Source organism: Anguilla rostrata, chromosome 11, assembly GCF_018555375.3.
Source record: "Anguilla rostrata isolate EN2019 chromosome 11, ASM1855537v3, whole genome shotgun sequence".
NCBI lineage: Eukaryota > Metazoa > Chordata > Actinopteri > Anguilliformes > Anguillidae > Anguilla > Anguilla rostrata.
This window is the reverse complement of record NC_057943.1, coordinates 708,970-724,441: the sequence shown is the minus strand read 5'-3', so window position 1 is coordinate 724,441 and position 15,472 is coordinate 708,970. Positions and strand designations below refer to the sequence as shown.

Below are 15,472 nucleotides of genomic sequence, written 5' to 3'. Positions count from 1 at the left end.
CGCGCTTCTGAGGCTAACGTGCTACTTTAGCGGGAGACACACAGCGTGTTTATGAGGCTAACGGCTACTTTAGCGGGAGACACAGCGCGTTTCTGAGGCTAACGTGCTGCTTTAGTGGGAGACACACAGCGCGTTTCTGAGGTACTGAGGCTAACGGCTGCTTTAGTGGGAGACACACAGCGCGTTTCTGAGGTACTGAGGCTAACGGCTGCTTTAGCGGGAGACACAGCGCGTTTTTCTGAGGCTAACGTGCTGCTTTAGCGGAGACACAGCGCGCTTCTGAGGCTAGTAACGTGCTGCTTTAGCGGGAGAACACAACGGTTTCTGAGGACTGAGGCTAACGTGCTGCTTTAGCGGAGACACAGCGCTGAGGTACTGAGGCTAACGGCTGCTTTAGCGGGAGAGACACAGCGCGTTTCTGAGGTACTGAGGCTAATGTGCTGCTTTAGCGGGAGACACACAGCGCGTTTCGCACAGATTTGACATGTTTTCTAGATGTCCACTGCCACTCACCCTGCAGACCTCAACGATGTAAATATTTGTGGCACTCGGAGCACCAAAAATGTATTATCGTAAAACTCAGCAACGTCTCAGTCCAAATATAATGCAGAACACTGGTGTGCTTCAGTTGAGCCTTTTGAGTGCATATGCACAGTTGGTGTACTTGAGTAGAGATTAGTTAACCGTTCACACATTAAGCTCTGTGGGCGTTTGTGAGTAACTGTGACATAACTGTGCCCCACTGAGGTCTGCTGTGTCAGGCTGAGCTGCAGTGGATACCCAGAGAACTCCTCTCGAATCTCATCGAAACTCATCCGGGTGGATAGACGGCGCTGGGGGTAAGTGGAATCATAGCTCCATGTGATTTTTGGGTGAAGTGGCCCTTTAAGAGCTGACAATGCTGGGACTCCCGGTGCGTTTCTGCTGTCTCTGGCTGGCCCCTCTGGAAATAGCAGCGGTTTAATCATATGAGCGGAGCGGGAGGGAGCGCAGCAGCAACAGCAGCGTTTAATATGCAGGAAACAGCCGCGTGCAGCTAAAAATACACACCTGGCCTGTGTGCACCCGCAGCCATTAATTACAGACAGAACAGAGAGCACAGGGAGAACACAGACAGAACAGGGAGCACAGGGAGAACACAGACAGAACAGGGAGCACAGGGAGAACACAGACAGAACAGGGAGCACAGGGAGAACACAGACAGAACAGAGAGCACAGGGAGAACACAGACAGCACAGGGAGCACAGGGAGAACACAGACAGCACAGGGAGCACAGGGAGAACACAGACAGCACAGGGAGAACACAGACAGAACAGAGAGCACAGGGAGAACACAGAGAGCACAGGGAGAACACAGACAGAACAGGGAGCACAGGGAGAACACAGACAGAACAGGGAGCACAGGGAGAACACAGACAGAACAGGGAGCACAGGGAGAACACAGACAGAACAGAGAGCACAGGGGAACACGACAGCAGAGAGCACAGGAGAACACAGACAGCACAGGGAGCACAGGGAGACAAGACAGCCCAGGGAGCACAGTAGAACACAGACAGACTATGGAGAAACACAGAAGACAGGGAGCACAGGGGACACAGACAGCACAGGGAGAACACAGACAGAACAGGGAGCACAGGGAGAACACAGACAGAACAGGGAACACAGACAGAACAGAGAGCACAGGGAGAACACAGTGAGCACAGGCGGAACACGGATACAAATCTCAGTGAACGCAGCACACAGCAGGTTGTTGATGCCCCCCCCCCCCCGGTGTGTGCAAGGACAGCCCAGTGGCTGCACACTTTATGCAAGCAGGTCACAGTGTCTCATCGCTGAAATACACAGGGATAGAGCAGGGTGCTGTTCCACGTGGGGGTGGTGTTCACACAGGGAATGCTGCTGGCAGTCCAGCCCAGTCTTTCTCCCAAAGCTGGATGAGTCATTTCATGTTCAGCACCTTTCTCTGAATTTGGCAGTTTTTGAGTCCTTATCCTGCATGGCTCTGACTAATAGGCTGTACAGTCACACTCTGGCCAGTCGCCTGTGTGTGCAGCACTCATCACCTCCGGTAAAAATAACTGTCTGGCAGTGACACCACGGGGGGGTCACAAGGGGCGGGGGGAGGGGGGGCAGACTCTCTGGTCTGTTTGCACTCACTTCAGTCCATAACAGCCCTGAGCTGTGACAAAGGAGGTAGAGTAATAAGCGCACGCACATAAATAAAGCATGGACTGCACTGGGGCTGGGGGGTTTGGGGGGCAGGCTATTCAGAGAAAGCTGGCTGGCCCGTCCTGCGATGGAACTTTGCGCCCCTCTGCCACGCGTCCATGGATACGGCAGTCCGCCAACCGCCGCTCGCGTTTTTACACCCGCCGCCAAGCCGCAATAAATCACCCGAAACGCGCTGGCTTGGCACTTTCAGATCAATTAGGCAACTTGCGTAAACAAGCTGAGTACCCACCTACTACACCCCTGCCTCACCTGAGTACCCACCTACTACACCCCTGCCAAATTACCCTCTGCATCACCTGAGTACCCACCTACTACACCCCTGCCAAATTACCCTCTGCATCACCTGAGTACCCACCTACTACACCCCTGCCAAATTACCCTCTGCGTCGCCTGAGTACCCACCTACTACACCCCTGCCAAATTACCCTCTGCATCACCTGAGTATCCACCTACTACACCCCTGCCAAATTACCCTCTGCGTCTCCTGAGTACCCACCTACTACACCCCTGCCAAATTACCCTCTGCGTCGCCTGAGTACCCACCTACTACACCCCTGCAAAATTACCCTCTGCGTTGCCTGAGTACCCACCTACTACACCCCAGTCAAATTACCCTCTGCGTCGCCTGAGTACCCACCTACTACACCCCTGCCAAATTACCCTCTGCGTCGCCTGAGTACCCACCTACTACACCCCAGTCAAATTACCCTCTGCGTCGCCTGAGTACCCACCTAATACACCCCTGCCAAATTACCCTCTGCGTTGCCTGAGTACCCACCTACTACACCCCAGTCAAATTACCCTCTGCGTCGCCTGAGTACCCACCTACTACACCCCTGCCAAATTACCCTCTGCATCACCTGAGTATCCACCTACTACACCCCTGCCAAATTACCCTCTGCATCACCTGAGTATCCACCTACTACACCCCTGCCAAATTACCCTCTGCGTCGCCTGAGTACCCACCTACTACACCCCTGCCAAATTACCCTCTGCGTCGCCTGAGTACCCACCTACTACACCCCTGCCAAATTACCCTCTGCGTCGCCTGAGTACCCACCTACTACACCCCTGCCAAATTACCCTCTGCGTCGCCTGAGTACCCACCTACTACACCCCTGCCAAATTACCCTCTGCGTCGCCTGAGTACCCACCTACTACACCCCAGTCAAATTACCCTCTGCGTCGCCTGAGTACCCACCTACTACACCCCTGCCAAATTACCCTCTGCGTCGCCTGAGTACCCACCTACTACACCCCAGTCAAATTACCCTCTGCGTCGCCTGAGTACCCACCTACTACACCCCTGCCAAATTACCCTCTGCGTTGCCTGAGTACCCACCTACTACACCCGTCAAATTATCCTCTGCGTCGCCTGAGTACCCACCTACTACACCCCTGTCACATTATCCTCTGCATCTCCTGAGTACCCACCTACTACACCCCTGCCAAATTACCCTCTGCATCGCCTGAGTACCCACCTACTACACCCCTGCCAAATTACCCTCTGCGTCGCCTGAGTACCCACCTACTACACCCTGCCAAATTACCCTCTGCGTCGCCTGAGTACCCACCTACTACACCCCTGTCACATTATCCTCTGCGTCGCCTGAGTACCCACCTACTACACCCCTGTCACATTATCCTCTGCGTCGCCTGAGTACCCACCTACTACACCCCTGCCAAATTACCCTCTGCGTCGCCTGAGTACCCACCTACTACATCCCAGTCAAATTACCCTCTGCGTTGCCTGAGTACCCACCTACTACACCCCTGCCAAATTACCCTCTGCGTTCCCTGAGTACCAACCTACTACACCCGTCAAATTATCCTCTGCGTCGCCTGAGTACCCACCTACTACACCCCTGTCACATTATCCTCTGCATTGCCTGAGTACCCACCTACTACACCCCTGCCAAATTACCCTCTGCATTGCCTGAGTACCCACCTACTACACCCCTGCCAAATTACCCTCTGCGTCGCCTGAGTACCCACCTACTACACCCCTGCCAAATTACCCTCTGCGTCGCCTGAGTACCCACCTACTACACCCCTGTCACATTATCCTCTGCGTCGCCTGAGTACCCACCTACTACACCCCTGCCACATTATCCTCTGCGTCGCCTGAGTACCCACCTACTACACCCCTGCCAAATTACCCTCTGCGTCGCCTGAGTACCCACCTACTACACCCCTGTCAAATTATCGTCTGCTTTGAGTTCCAGAGACAAAAGTCTCAAGGGCACGAATCTCACTGCTTTCGCAAATCGAACACAACGCCAGTAGCTTCTATTGCCCACACAACGGACTGTCCGCTATTTTATCGGCCTTTCGACAGCATTCAGGCAGGACAGTGGCGGTAATTGTTGACTGGACTTTAAGGCGCCTGGAAATGTCTGTGATGGGATGGGAACTAGTTAGGAACATTTTGGCTTTCTAGCAGGGGATGCTGGCTAATGTTATGTCAGTTGCTAATTAAGAAAAAGTGAATCATAACAGAAGCTGTGTTTTAATTTGCACCTAAGCGAACTTTAGATACTTCTGTACAGCAGTATGACACGGATGTGTGGTAGTGACTGTGCGCTGTGTCGCTATAGATACTTCTGTACAGCAGTATGACACGGATGTGTGGTAGTGACTGTGCGCTGTGTCGCTATAGATACTTCTGTATAGCAGTATGACACGGATGTGTGGCAGTGACTGTGCGCTGTGTCGCTATAGATACTTCTGTATAGCAGTATGACACGGATGTGTGGCAGTGACTGTGCGCTGTGTCGCTATAGATACTTCTGTATAGCAGTATGACACGGATGTGTGGTAGTGACTGTGCGCTGTGTCGCTATAGATACTTCTGTATAGCAGTATGACACGGATGTGTGGTAGTGACTGTGCGCTGTGTCGCTATAGATACTTCTGTACAGCAGTATGGATGTGTGGCAGTGACTGTGCGCTGTGTCGCTATAGATACTTCTGTACAGCAGTATGGATGTGTGGCAGTGACTGTGCGCTGTGTCGCTATAGATACTTCTGTACAGCAGTATGGATGTGTGGCAGTGACTGTGCGCTGTGTCGCTATAGATACTTCTGTACAGCAGTATGGATGTGTGGCAGTGACTGTGCGCTGTGTCGCTATAGATACTTCTGTACAGCAGTATGGATGTGTGGCAGTGACTGTGCGCTGTGTCGCTATAGATACTTCTGTACAGCAGTATGGATGTGTCGGGTTCTGCCCTGAAGGCTGATCTGGTCTCTGGCCTCCGCAACGTCTGCTCAAAATGGCGCAGATTTCCCTGAGCTGCCTGTTCGGGGGCTCTCCTGTTCCCCTCCACCCATGCAGGGACTGCTGTCCCAGAATTATCTCACATCTGGTATCCCAGAATTCCACTTGTGTCCCATAATCCCCCAGTGCCCTTTCAGTGCAGTGCAGCGAGCGAGTGCGTGGCTATCCGGCTCTGGCTGCACCAGCTGCCTCTGAGCGTAGGCCAGCGACTGCACACTCTGAGCAAGGAAGGCTCTGCTGGTTAACCAGTTTGAGTTCCATCAGATCCCTTCTGCAAAAACATTTCAGCATATGACATAAAAATGTGCGTATGTACCCAGAACGGAGAAAAACTCCCCTGTGCCGCAGTTTTGGCTCCAGCTTGTCTCTGTGTCAGAGCCACAGAGTCTCTGTGCTGGATGCTGTCTCTGTGTGTCAGAGTCTCTGTGCTGGACGCTGTCTCTGTGTGTGTCAGAGTCTCAGTGCTGTCTCTGTGTCAGAGTCTCAGTGCTGGACGCTGTCTCTGTGTGTCAGAGTCTCAGTGCTGGACGCTGTCTCTGTGTGTCAGAGTCTCTGTGCTGGATGCTGTCTCTGTGTGTCAGAGTCTCAGCGCTGGATGCTGTCTCTGTGCTGTCTCTGTGTCAGAGTCTCTGCGCTGGACGCTGTCTCTGTGTGTCAGAGTCTCTGTGCTGTCTCTGTGTCAGAGTCTCTGTGCTGGACGCTGTCTCTGTGCTGTCTCTGTGCTGGATGCTGTCTCTGTATGTCAGGAGCTCGTGGTGTCCTCTGTTAATTCCGGTTAACAGTGGTGCTCGAGTACACTCCTGACTCACTCTCTCGTGTGTCAGAGTCTCTCTGCCTGGATCCTCCTGTGCTCTGTGCTCGCTCCAGAGTCATCTGTGCTGGACGCGTCCTCGTGTGTCAGATCTGCAGTGTACTGGGATGCTGGTCTTCTTGTGCTGACGCTGTCTCTGTGCTGTCTCTGTGCTGGACGCTGTCTCTGTGTGTGTCAGAGTCTCTGTGCTGGACGCTGTCTCTGTGTGTCAGAGTCTCTGTGCTGGACGCTGTCTCTGTGCTGTCTCTGTGCTGGATGCTGTCTCTGTGCTGTCTCTGTGCTGGACGCTGTCTCTGTGTGTCAGAGTCTCTGTGCTGGACGCTGTCTCTGTGCTGTCTCTGTGCTGGACGCTGTCTCTGTGTGTGTCAGAGTCTCAGTGCTGGACGCTGTCTCTGTGCTGTCTCTGTGCTGGACGCTGTCTCTGTGTGTGTCAGAGTCTCTGTGCTGGACGCTGTCTCTGTGCTGGACGCTGTCTCTGTGTGTCAGAGTCTCTGTGCTGGATGCTGTCTCTGTGCTGGATGCTGTCTCTGTGTGTCGGATGTCGGTGGGTTGTTCACACTCTCTGTGATAAATTCCCCCCTGTTAACAGCTGGGTGCTCGAGTACACACAATCCCTGACCTCCGACCTCTCTCTCAGGGTGAAGGTCTTTGTGCTCTCTCTCCCTCGCTCTCTCCCTCGCGGTCTCCCCTCTCCCTCCCCCCCATACAGTATGAGTCAGAAAACCGGAGCCCCCCCAGAGAGCAGTCTGACAGTGTAGAGTGGAGTGGAGTGGGGTGGGGAGGGGGGATCAATATCTATCAGCCAAAGAGCAGGAGAGGACAATGCAGGTTTTACACGTCCTGCTTCTGGGAACCCTTCAGTACAAATGCTACAGCTACTAAACACAAACACTCTACTACAACTAAAACACAGCTCTGTACTAAAACACAGCACTGTACTAAACACAGCTCTGTACTAAAACACAGCTCTGTACTAAACACAGCACTGTACTAAACACAGCTCTGTACTAAACACAGCTCTGTACTAAACACAGCACTGTACTAAACACAGCTCTGTACTAAACACAGCTCTGTACTAAACACAGCACTGTACTAAAACACAGGCTAAAACCCGTACTAAACAGCACTGTACTACCAGCTCTGTACTAAACACCCGCAAGATGACCGCTGTACTAAACACAGCATCTGTACTAAACACAATGCTGTACTAAACACAGCTCTGTACTGAACACAGCTCTGTACTAAAACAGCCTGTACTAAAAATCTCGTAAAACACTGCTTTGTACCGCATGTTAGTGTCTAGTGTGTTTAGTGTACTAAGTTGTATAGTCTGTACTAAATGTGTACTAAGAGTGTATGAAGTTGTGACTAAAGTGTATATATTGAGTCGATGCTGTGGTTGAGTGGTGAGTGGTGATTGGTGAGTGTGTGTGTGTGTGTGTGTGCACGAGTGAGTGCGCTACAGAGCTACACAGATAAAGCTCAGGTGAAGTGGGTATGTTATCGCTGGTTCGGTCACATGTTTTATTAGGTTTCTTTGGCCTTTGCTGTATGGATTAGCATGCACGCTCGCGCTGGTGTAGCCTGCTCTGTCTTCCTGCCCTCAATTCTCTGATACCTTTCAGCTCCCAGGAGATGAAGGCGAGACTGCGATAAGCAGAGAGCATTGTGGGTAACGAACGATGGGGATAAGGGTTTGAGGATGATGTTGCTTTTCACTAGCTCCCGGCAAATAATAATCTCATTTTTAAAAGGCTCTCCAGTGTTAGTGCTTGTCTCTCTGTGCTTTCCTTCATTTATGAATCTGCTTTTAGAGCAGGAGGACAGAGTCTGATCCCCAGGGGTGCGATGAATCAGTCAGCGGAGCGGGTCTTACTGTCTGTGCACGGCGGGGTCTGTGTCTGTGCACGGCGGAGTCTGTGTCTGTGCACGGCGCGGTCTGTGTCTGTGCACGGCGGGGTCTGTGTCTGTGCACGGCGGGGTCTGTGTCTGTGCACGGCGCAGTCTGTGTCTGTGCACGGCGCAGTCTGTGTCTGTGCACGGCGGGGTCTGGGATCTCTTGATACAGGCTGATTTATGCGGCAGATGTGTTTTGATTGGCAACAGTACTGCGCTGTGCTTGAGCGCGTTTTAAACGGGGGGGTCTCTCGGTGGTGGCGCGGGCGGACCCACTGGACAGAGCTGTGTGATGCCGGCCGCTGCTGTTCTGCCTGCTGCTGCCTGTCTGCCTGCTGCTGCTGCCTTTCTGTCTGTCTGCCTGCCTGCCTGTCTGCCTGCCTGTCCTGTCTGCCTGCCTGTCTGTCTGTCTGTCTGTCTGCCTGCCTGTCTGTCTGCCTGCCTGCCTCTGCCTGCCTGCCTGTCTGCCTGCCTGCCTGCCTGTCTGCCTGCCTGCCTGCCTGCCTGTCTGCCTGCCTGCCTGCCTGCCTGTCTGTCTGTCTGTCTGTCTGCCTGCCTGCCTGTCTGCCTGCCTGTCTCTGTCTGTCTGTCTGCCTGCCTGCCTGCCTGTCTGTCTGTCTGTCTGCCTGCCTGTCTGTCTGTCTGCCTGCTTGCCTGCCTGTCTGTCTGTCTGCCTGCCTGTCTGCCTGCCTGTCTGCCTGCCTGTCTCTGTCTGTCTGCCTGCCTGCCTGTCTGTCTGCCTGTCTGCCTGCCTGTCTGCCTGCCTGCTGCTGCCTGTCTGTCTGACTGCCTGTCTGTCTGCCTGCCTGCCAGTCTGTCTGACTTTCTGTCTGTGTGAGCTCACTGACAGCCGGAGAGACACGGTTAAATTAATGCGCCTTTAATTCAATTTATCGCGCGCTACGCTGCACACAGACACTCGCTCACCACCAGGCCTCAGCCAGTGGCCCTGCCTCTCACACCACAGCCCCGCCCATCTGTCCTGTCAGGAGCAGGGAGGTGAGTGGTTTTGGTCTTTGGTGTTTTGTGAATGGTGTTGTGTGTGTGTGCATGAGAGAGAGAGGAGAGTTGTGAGAGAGAGTGTGGAGTGTGTGGTGTGTGTAGAGTGTGTTTTTTAGCTTTGCCAGTTTGAGAGAGGTTTTCTAAGGCCCCGCCCCCAGTAATTTTAGGCACTCAGACTGCTGGCTGCTTTAAATATTTAACAGGCTGCACTATTTTGGGAATTGTGCGCGTGTGTGTATGTGTTTTGGAATTGGAAATTTGCTTTACAGCTTATGTAGTAAATCTCGCTATTAGGGCACACACGCGCGCGCGCGCGCTCACACACACATGCACACACACTCACACACACAGGGATTAAACCAGCCTCTCTCTAATGCACATGTGTTTAATGTCGCTGGAGAGGGCAGTAGTGTGACAGGAGGTTTGGCGTCCCCTCCCCCAGCAGTGTGGGACATGGTCAGACCCCTCCCCCCGGTGACTATGGGGGGGGGTGGGGAAGGGGGTCAGAGATAATCCTGTATGAGGGAAAGAGGGCTGTATTTGGAAACAGAAGGACTTGTCATTGTGCTGTCGGCATTGTGGGGGGGCGGGGGAGGGCAGGGGTGCGGGGGGGGGGGGGGTGCGTGGGTGGGGTTAGTGATGCGGCAGAGGTCCAAACTGCCTGTGGAATGAAGAGGCCTAAAATGAGGGATGGGACAGTAAGCTTTGCGGAGGCTAGGGCTTGCTGTAATGGGGCGGGGCTTGCTGTAATGGGGCGGGGCTTGCTGCAGTAGGGCGGGGCTTGCAGTAGTGGTGCACACTCACACACACACACAACACACACACTTTCTCTCTCTCTCTCAAACACACATGCTCTCTCTCTCACACACACACACACGCTCTCTCTCTCAAACACACACACACACACAGTTATAAATCTCTTTTTCCAGGTCAAGCAGGATCAGTGGCTTAATCTCACCCAGATTAAACCCCCAGCCTGCCCCAATCTGCCCCAATCTGCCCCAATCTGCCCCAATCCATCTGCCCCACGCCCATCTGCCATGCCCCATTTCATTTGATCCACATTTTCTGAAGTTATTACAGGTACAGGGTGCTGGAGTCTCAGCCAAAGCCAGCGCTGATTAGATACTGAGCATGAAGAGCCCCCCAGCCCTCACCCCACACCAGGCCCCACCCCAAACACTCAGGTGTACCATCAGACCTTTCCAAAAACCTCCCCGACTGGTGTACCCATAGAAACGCTGGTGTACCCACAGAATCGCTGGTGTGCCCATAGTAACACTTGTGTTCCCATAGAAACGCTGGTGTTCCCATAAATACTCTTGGACCTGAGTAGCAGGGGCAGTTATAAATCTCAATGAGAACTTAACATGTTGGGCAGGGCTTCATATCGAGCGCTATATATAACAGGTGGCAGAACATTCCAACTGACATTTGAAGTAAAATGGAATTAATTCGTTTTTAATTAAATAAATAAGATGTTGTACTGCTGGCCCTTCCTCACTGTCAGCATGTTCCCACATCCCAACCACTCACAGCAAGACAATAGATACATGTACAGCGAGAACAGGTGTGTGTGTGTGAGAGAGAGAGACTGTGCGTGTGTGTGTGTGTGTGAGACTGTGGCTGTGTGTGTGTGTGCGTGTGTGTGTGTGTGTGTGAGAGACTGCGTGTGTGTGTGTGAGACTGTGTGTGTGTGTGTGTGTGGACTGTGTGTGTGTGTATTGTGAGACTGTGTGTGTGTGTGTGTGTGTGTGTGTGTGTGAGAGAGAGAGAGAGACTGTGTGTGTGTGTGTGTGTGTGTGTGAGAGAGAGACTGTGTGTGTGTGTGTGTGTGCGCGTGCACGTACAGAAGCTGAATGACCTCCAGATATTTGGTGAGGTGAAAGTGTTGTAGGACAGAACAGGAGCGCCCCAGGAACTGCTGAGAGGGTTTTTTTGGAAGGGCGATTGAACGCCTTCAGGAGCGAGGTTTCATAACCGCTGCTGACCAGTGCAGGACCAGGAGCAGGACCAGGAGCAGGAGCAGGACCAGGAGCGGGAGCGGGAGCAGGAGCAGGAGCAGGAGCAGGAGCAGGAGCAGGAGCAGGAGCAGGAGCAGGAGCAGGAGCAGGAGCAGGGGCTGCTAGAAGCGCTCTGACTCTGGGGGGTACCCATATGAAATGGGGCTTCAGAGGAGGACGCTGGTCCCCTGGAGTTTCTCCACAGAACCAGGCTCATTGTGGCCCATTTGGGCTTTTACAGGCCGCGATCTAAACCCCCGCTTACGGGCTGATTCAGGACATTTCTCACAATCACAGCACCTACACCGGGCAAGAGGACTCACAGCACAGACCCAGAGTACAGACCCACAGCACAGACTCACAGTACAGACTCACAGCACAGACCTACGCCACAGACCCCCAGCACAAATCCACAGTACAGACCCACAGCACAGTCCCACAGCACAGACCCAGAGTACAGACCCACAGCACAGTCCCACAGCACAGACCTATAGCACAGTCCCACAGCACAGTCACACAGCACAGACCTATAGCACAGTCCCACAGCACAGACCCACAGGTGACCCACAGTACAGACCCAAAGCACAGACCTACAACACAGTCCCACAGCACAGACCCACAGGTGAACGAGGGGGAGATGGAGAGTATTTGAACTGGGAAAAAACCTTTAAAAACCCTCAATAACAATTATAATCTGTAGAACAGCAAAAATAAAATGGCATCAAATATTGATAACAAAACCCTCTTGGAAGCATATATAGCAGTCGGAAAGACAGAGGGAGAGACAGAGGGAGAGTGTGTGTGAGAGAGAGAGACTGAGGGAGAGTGTGTGTGTGTGTGTAGGGAGGGGCAAACTCCAGTGTGTAGGGATGTAAGTGACAGGCCATTGGTCTGTAATTTATGGCTGAACCTCTGACCCCCCCCCCCCCCCCATTACTGCTGCCATACTGGAAGTGCATTAAGAACATTAGCAAATTACATTTAGGGTGTGAGTCACTGCTGCAGTTATACCCCACCCACACCCCCACCTCTCCTCCACCCTGCTGCAGTTATACCCCACCCACACCTCCACCTCTCCTCCACCCTGCTGCAGTCATACCCCACCCACACCCCCACCTCTCCTCCACCCTGCTACAGTTATACCCCACCCACACCCCCACCTCTCCTCCACCCTGCTGCAGTTATACCCCAACAACAGCTCCACCTCTCCTCCACCCTGCTACAGTCATACCCCACCCACACCTCCACCTCTCTTCCACCCTGCTGCAGTTATACCCCATCCACACCCCCACCTCTCCTCCACCCTGCTGCAGTTATACCCCATCCACACCCCCACCTCTCCTCCACCCTGCTGCAGTTATCCCCATCCACACCCCACCTCTCCTCCACCCTGCTACAGTTATACCCCACCACACGCCCACCTCTCCTCCACCCTGCTACAGTTATACCCCATCCACACCCCACCGCTCCTCCACCCTGCTGCAGTTATACCCCACCCACACCTCCACCTCTCCTCCACCCTGCTGCAGTTATACCCCACCCACACCTCCACCTCTCCTCCACCCTGCTGCAGTTATACCCCCACCCACACCTCCAACTCTCCTCCACCCTGCTGCAGTTATACCACACCCCCACCTCTCCTCCACCCTGCTGCAGTTATACCCCACCCACACCTCCACCTCTCCTCCACCCTGCTGCAGTTATACCCCACCCACACCCCCACCTCTCCTTACTGCTGCAGTTATACCCCACCCACACCTCCACCTCTCCTCCACCCTGCTACAGTTATACCCCCACCCACACCTCCACCTCTCCTCCACCCTGCTACAGTTATACCCCACCCACACCCCCACCTCTCCTCCACCCTGCTGCAGTTATACCCCATCCACACCCCCACCGCTCCTCCACCCTGCTGCAGTTATACCCCACCCACACCTCCACCTCTCCTCCACCCTGCTGCAGTTATACCCCACCCACACCTCCACCTCTCCTCCACCCTGCTGCAGTTATACCCCACCCACACCTCCAACTCTCCTCCACCCTGCTGCAGTTATACCCCACCCCCACCTCTCCTCCACCCTGCTGCAGTTATACCCCACCCACACCTCCACCTCTCCTCCACCCTGCTGCAGTTATACCCCACCCACACCCCCACCTCTCCTTACTGCTGCAGTTATACCCCACCCACACCTCTCCTCCACCCTGCTACAGTTATACCCCACCCACACCTCCACCTCTCCTCTACCCTGCTGCAGTTATACCCACCCACACCCCCACCTCTCCTCCACCCTGCTACAGTTATACCCCACCCACACCTCCACCTCTCCTCCACCCTGCTGCAGTTATACCCAACCCACACCTCTCCTTACTGCTGCAGTCATACCCCACCCACACCCCCACCTCTCCTCCACCCTGCTACAGTTATACCCCACCCACACCCCCACCGCTCCTCCTCTCCCTTTCTCTCTATTCTTCCCTCCCCCTTTTCTGTTTCACCCTTTCTGCCTTTCTCTCTCTCTGTTTCTTTCTCGTGCTCTCCCTTCCTCTCAGTTTGCCAGTTCACTCACATTTGTTTGCCATGAGAAGGGCTCGCTTTGCCAAAACGTTCCGGAATATCAGATGGACGAAATGAGTAGGCTGCGATATTCCGAACGGGAATGTGCTGACAGTTTTCCAAAGCCTTTAAGTATGAAGCACCGCACTTAATTCCTGTTTGCTTGGGTCAGCTGCGCACTGCGTTCCATTGGCTGCAGGAGGTCAGGTGACTGGGCGCGGCGTCTCACACAGCTCTGGGGGCGTGAGGCGGGACGGGGCGTTGTGAGGGCGGGACGGGGCAAGTGAGGGCGTGGGGGGGGCGCAGTGGGCGTGAGGCGGCGTGGGTGTGTGGGAGCATGTGGGGGGCGTGGGGCAGCGGCAGGGCGTGGGTGTCTGGGAGCGTGGGGGGGGGCGTGGGGCAGCGGCAGGGCGTGGTGTGTGGGAGCGTGGGGGGGGGCGTGGGGCACGCGCCAGGGCGTGGGTGTGTGGGAGCATGGGGGGGGGCGTGGGGCAGCGGAAAGGGCGTGGTGTGTGGCTGGGGGGGGCGTGGGGCCAGCGGCAGGCGTGGTGTGGGAGCTGGGGGGGCGGCGTAGGACAGCGGCAGGCGTGGTGTGTGGGAGCTGGGGGGGGGGGGCGTGGCAGCGCAGGCGCGTGTGTGTGGAGCGTGGGGGGCGTGGGCAGCGCAGGGCGTGGGTGTGTGGGAGCGTGGGGGGGGGGGCGTGGACAGCGGCAGGCGTGGGTGTGTGGGAGCGTGGGGGCGGGGGCGTGGCGGCAGGGCCAGGGCTGCGGTGTTGTGGAGCGTGGGGTGGGGGCTGTGGGCAGCGGCAGGGCGTGGGTGTGTGGGAGCATGGGGGGGGGAGGGCGTGGGGCAGCGCAAGGCGTGGTGTGTGGGAGCATGGGGGGGGCTGTGGGGGTCGTGTTGGGGGGGGCGTGGGGCAGCGGCAGGGCGTGGGTGTGGTGAGCATGGGGGGGGTGGGCGTGGGGCAGCGGCAGGCTGGGTGTGTGGGAGAGGGGGGGGGGCGTGTGGGGCGTGGGGGGGGGGCGGGGGCAGCGGCAGGGCGTGGGAGCGTGGGGGGGGGCGTGGGGCAGCGGCAGGGCGTGGGTGTGGCTGGACGTGGGGGGGGCGTGGGCAGCGGCGGGCGTGGGGTGTGGGAGCGTGGGGGGGGGCGTGGGACAGCGGCAGGGCGTGGGTGTGTGGGAGCGTGGGGCAGCGGCAGGGCGTGGGTGTGTGGGAGAGGTGGGGGGGGGCGTGTGGGAGCGTGGGGGGGGCGGGATCAGGGGTTATATGTGGTTTTTAATTAAAGCTGGCTTTAATTAAGGCTCTAAGAGGCCATGAGGCCCTGTACCAATGCTGATGGTGTGAGTACATCCTTCCTCTCCTCTCTCCCCCTCTTCTCTCCCCTTTCTCCCTCTCTTCTTCCCCTCCACTCCCCCTCCTCCTGTCCTCCCCCTCTCCCCTTCTCTCCCCCTCTCCACTCCTCCTCCCTCTCTCCTCTCTCCCCCTCTCCTGTCCTCCTCCTTTCCCCTGCCCTCCGCACAGCCAGGCCTCAGTCCTGTATCTTCTGCTGTTCTGTCTCCAGTCGCCCCCATATGCAGCCTGCCTCTTCCCTCTGTGAGTGTGTGTGTGTGAGAGAGAGAGACTGTGTGTGTGTGTGTGAGTGTGTGTGAGAGAGAGAGAGACTGTGTGTGTGTGTGTGAGAGAGAGAGAGACTGT

At 55.5% G+C, this 15,472-nt stretch overlaps 2 protein-coding genes across 2 annotated transcripts in view; one reads left to right on the top strand and one right to left on the bottom strand.

Annotated features, from left to right (window-relative positions):
- LOC135235034 (poly(rC)-binding protein 4-like) overlaps positions 1-15,472 on the bottom strand; it is a 57,826-nt gene that overhangs the window by 27,738 nt on the left and 14,616 nt on the right. The window lies entirely within an intron of this gene.
- Positions 10,774-15,472, top strand: part of LOC135235033 (serine/arginine-rich splicing factor 6-like) — a 6,836-nt gene continuing 2,137 nt past the window's right edge. Inside the window, exons 1-2 of the mRNA XM_064300231.1 lie at positions 10,774-10,790; positions 11,166-11,346. Of these exons, the coding sequence (XP_064156301.1) occupies positions 10,774-10,790; positions 11,166-11,346 (198 nt within the window). The remainder of the gene's footprint in view (positions 10,791-11,165; positions 11,347-15,472) is intronic.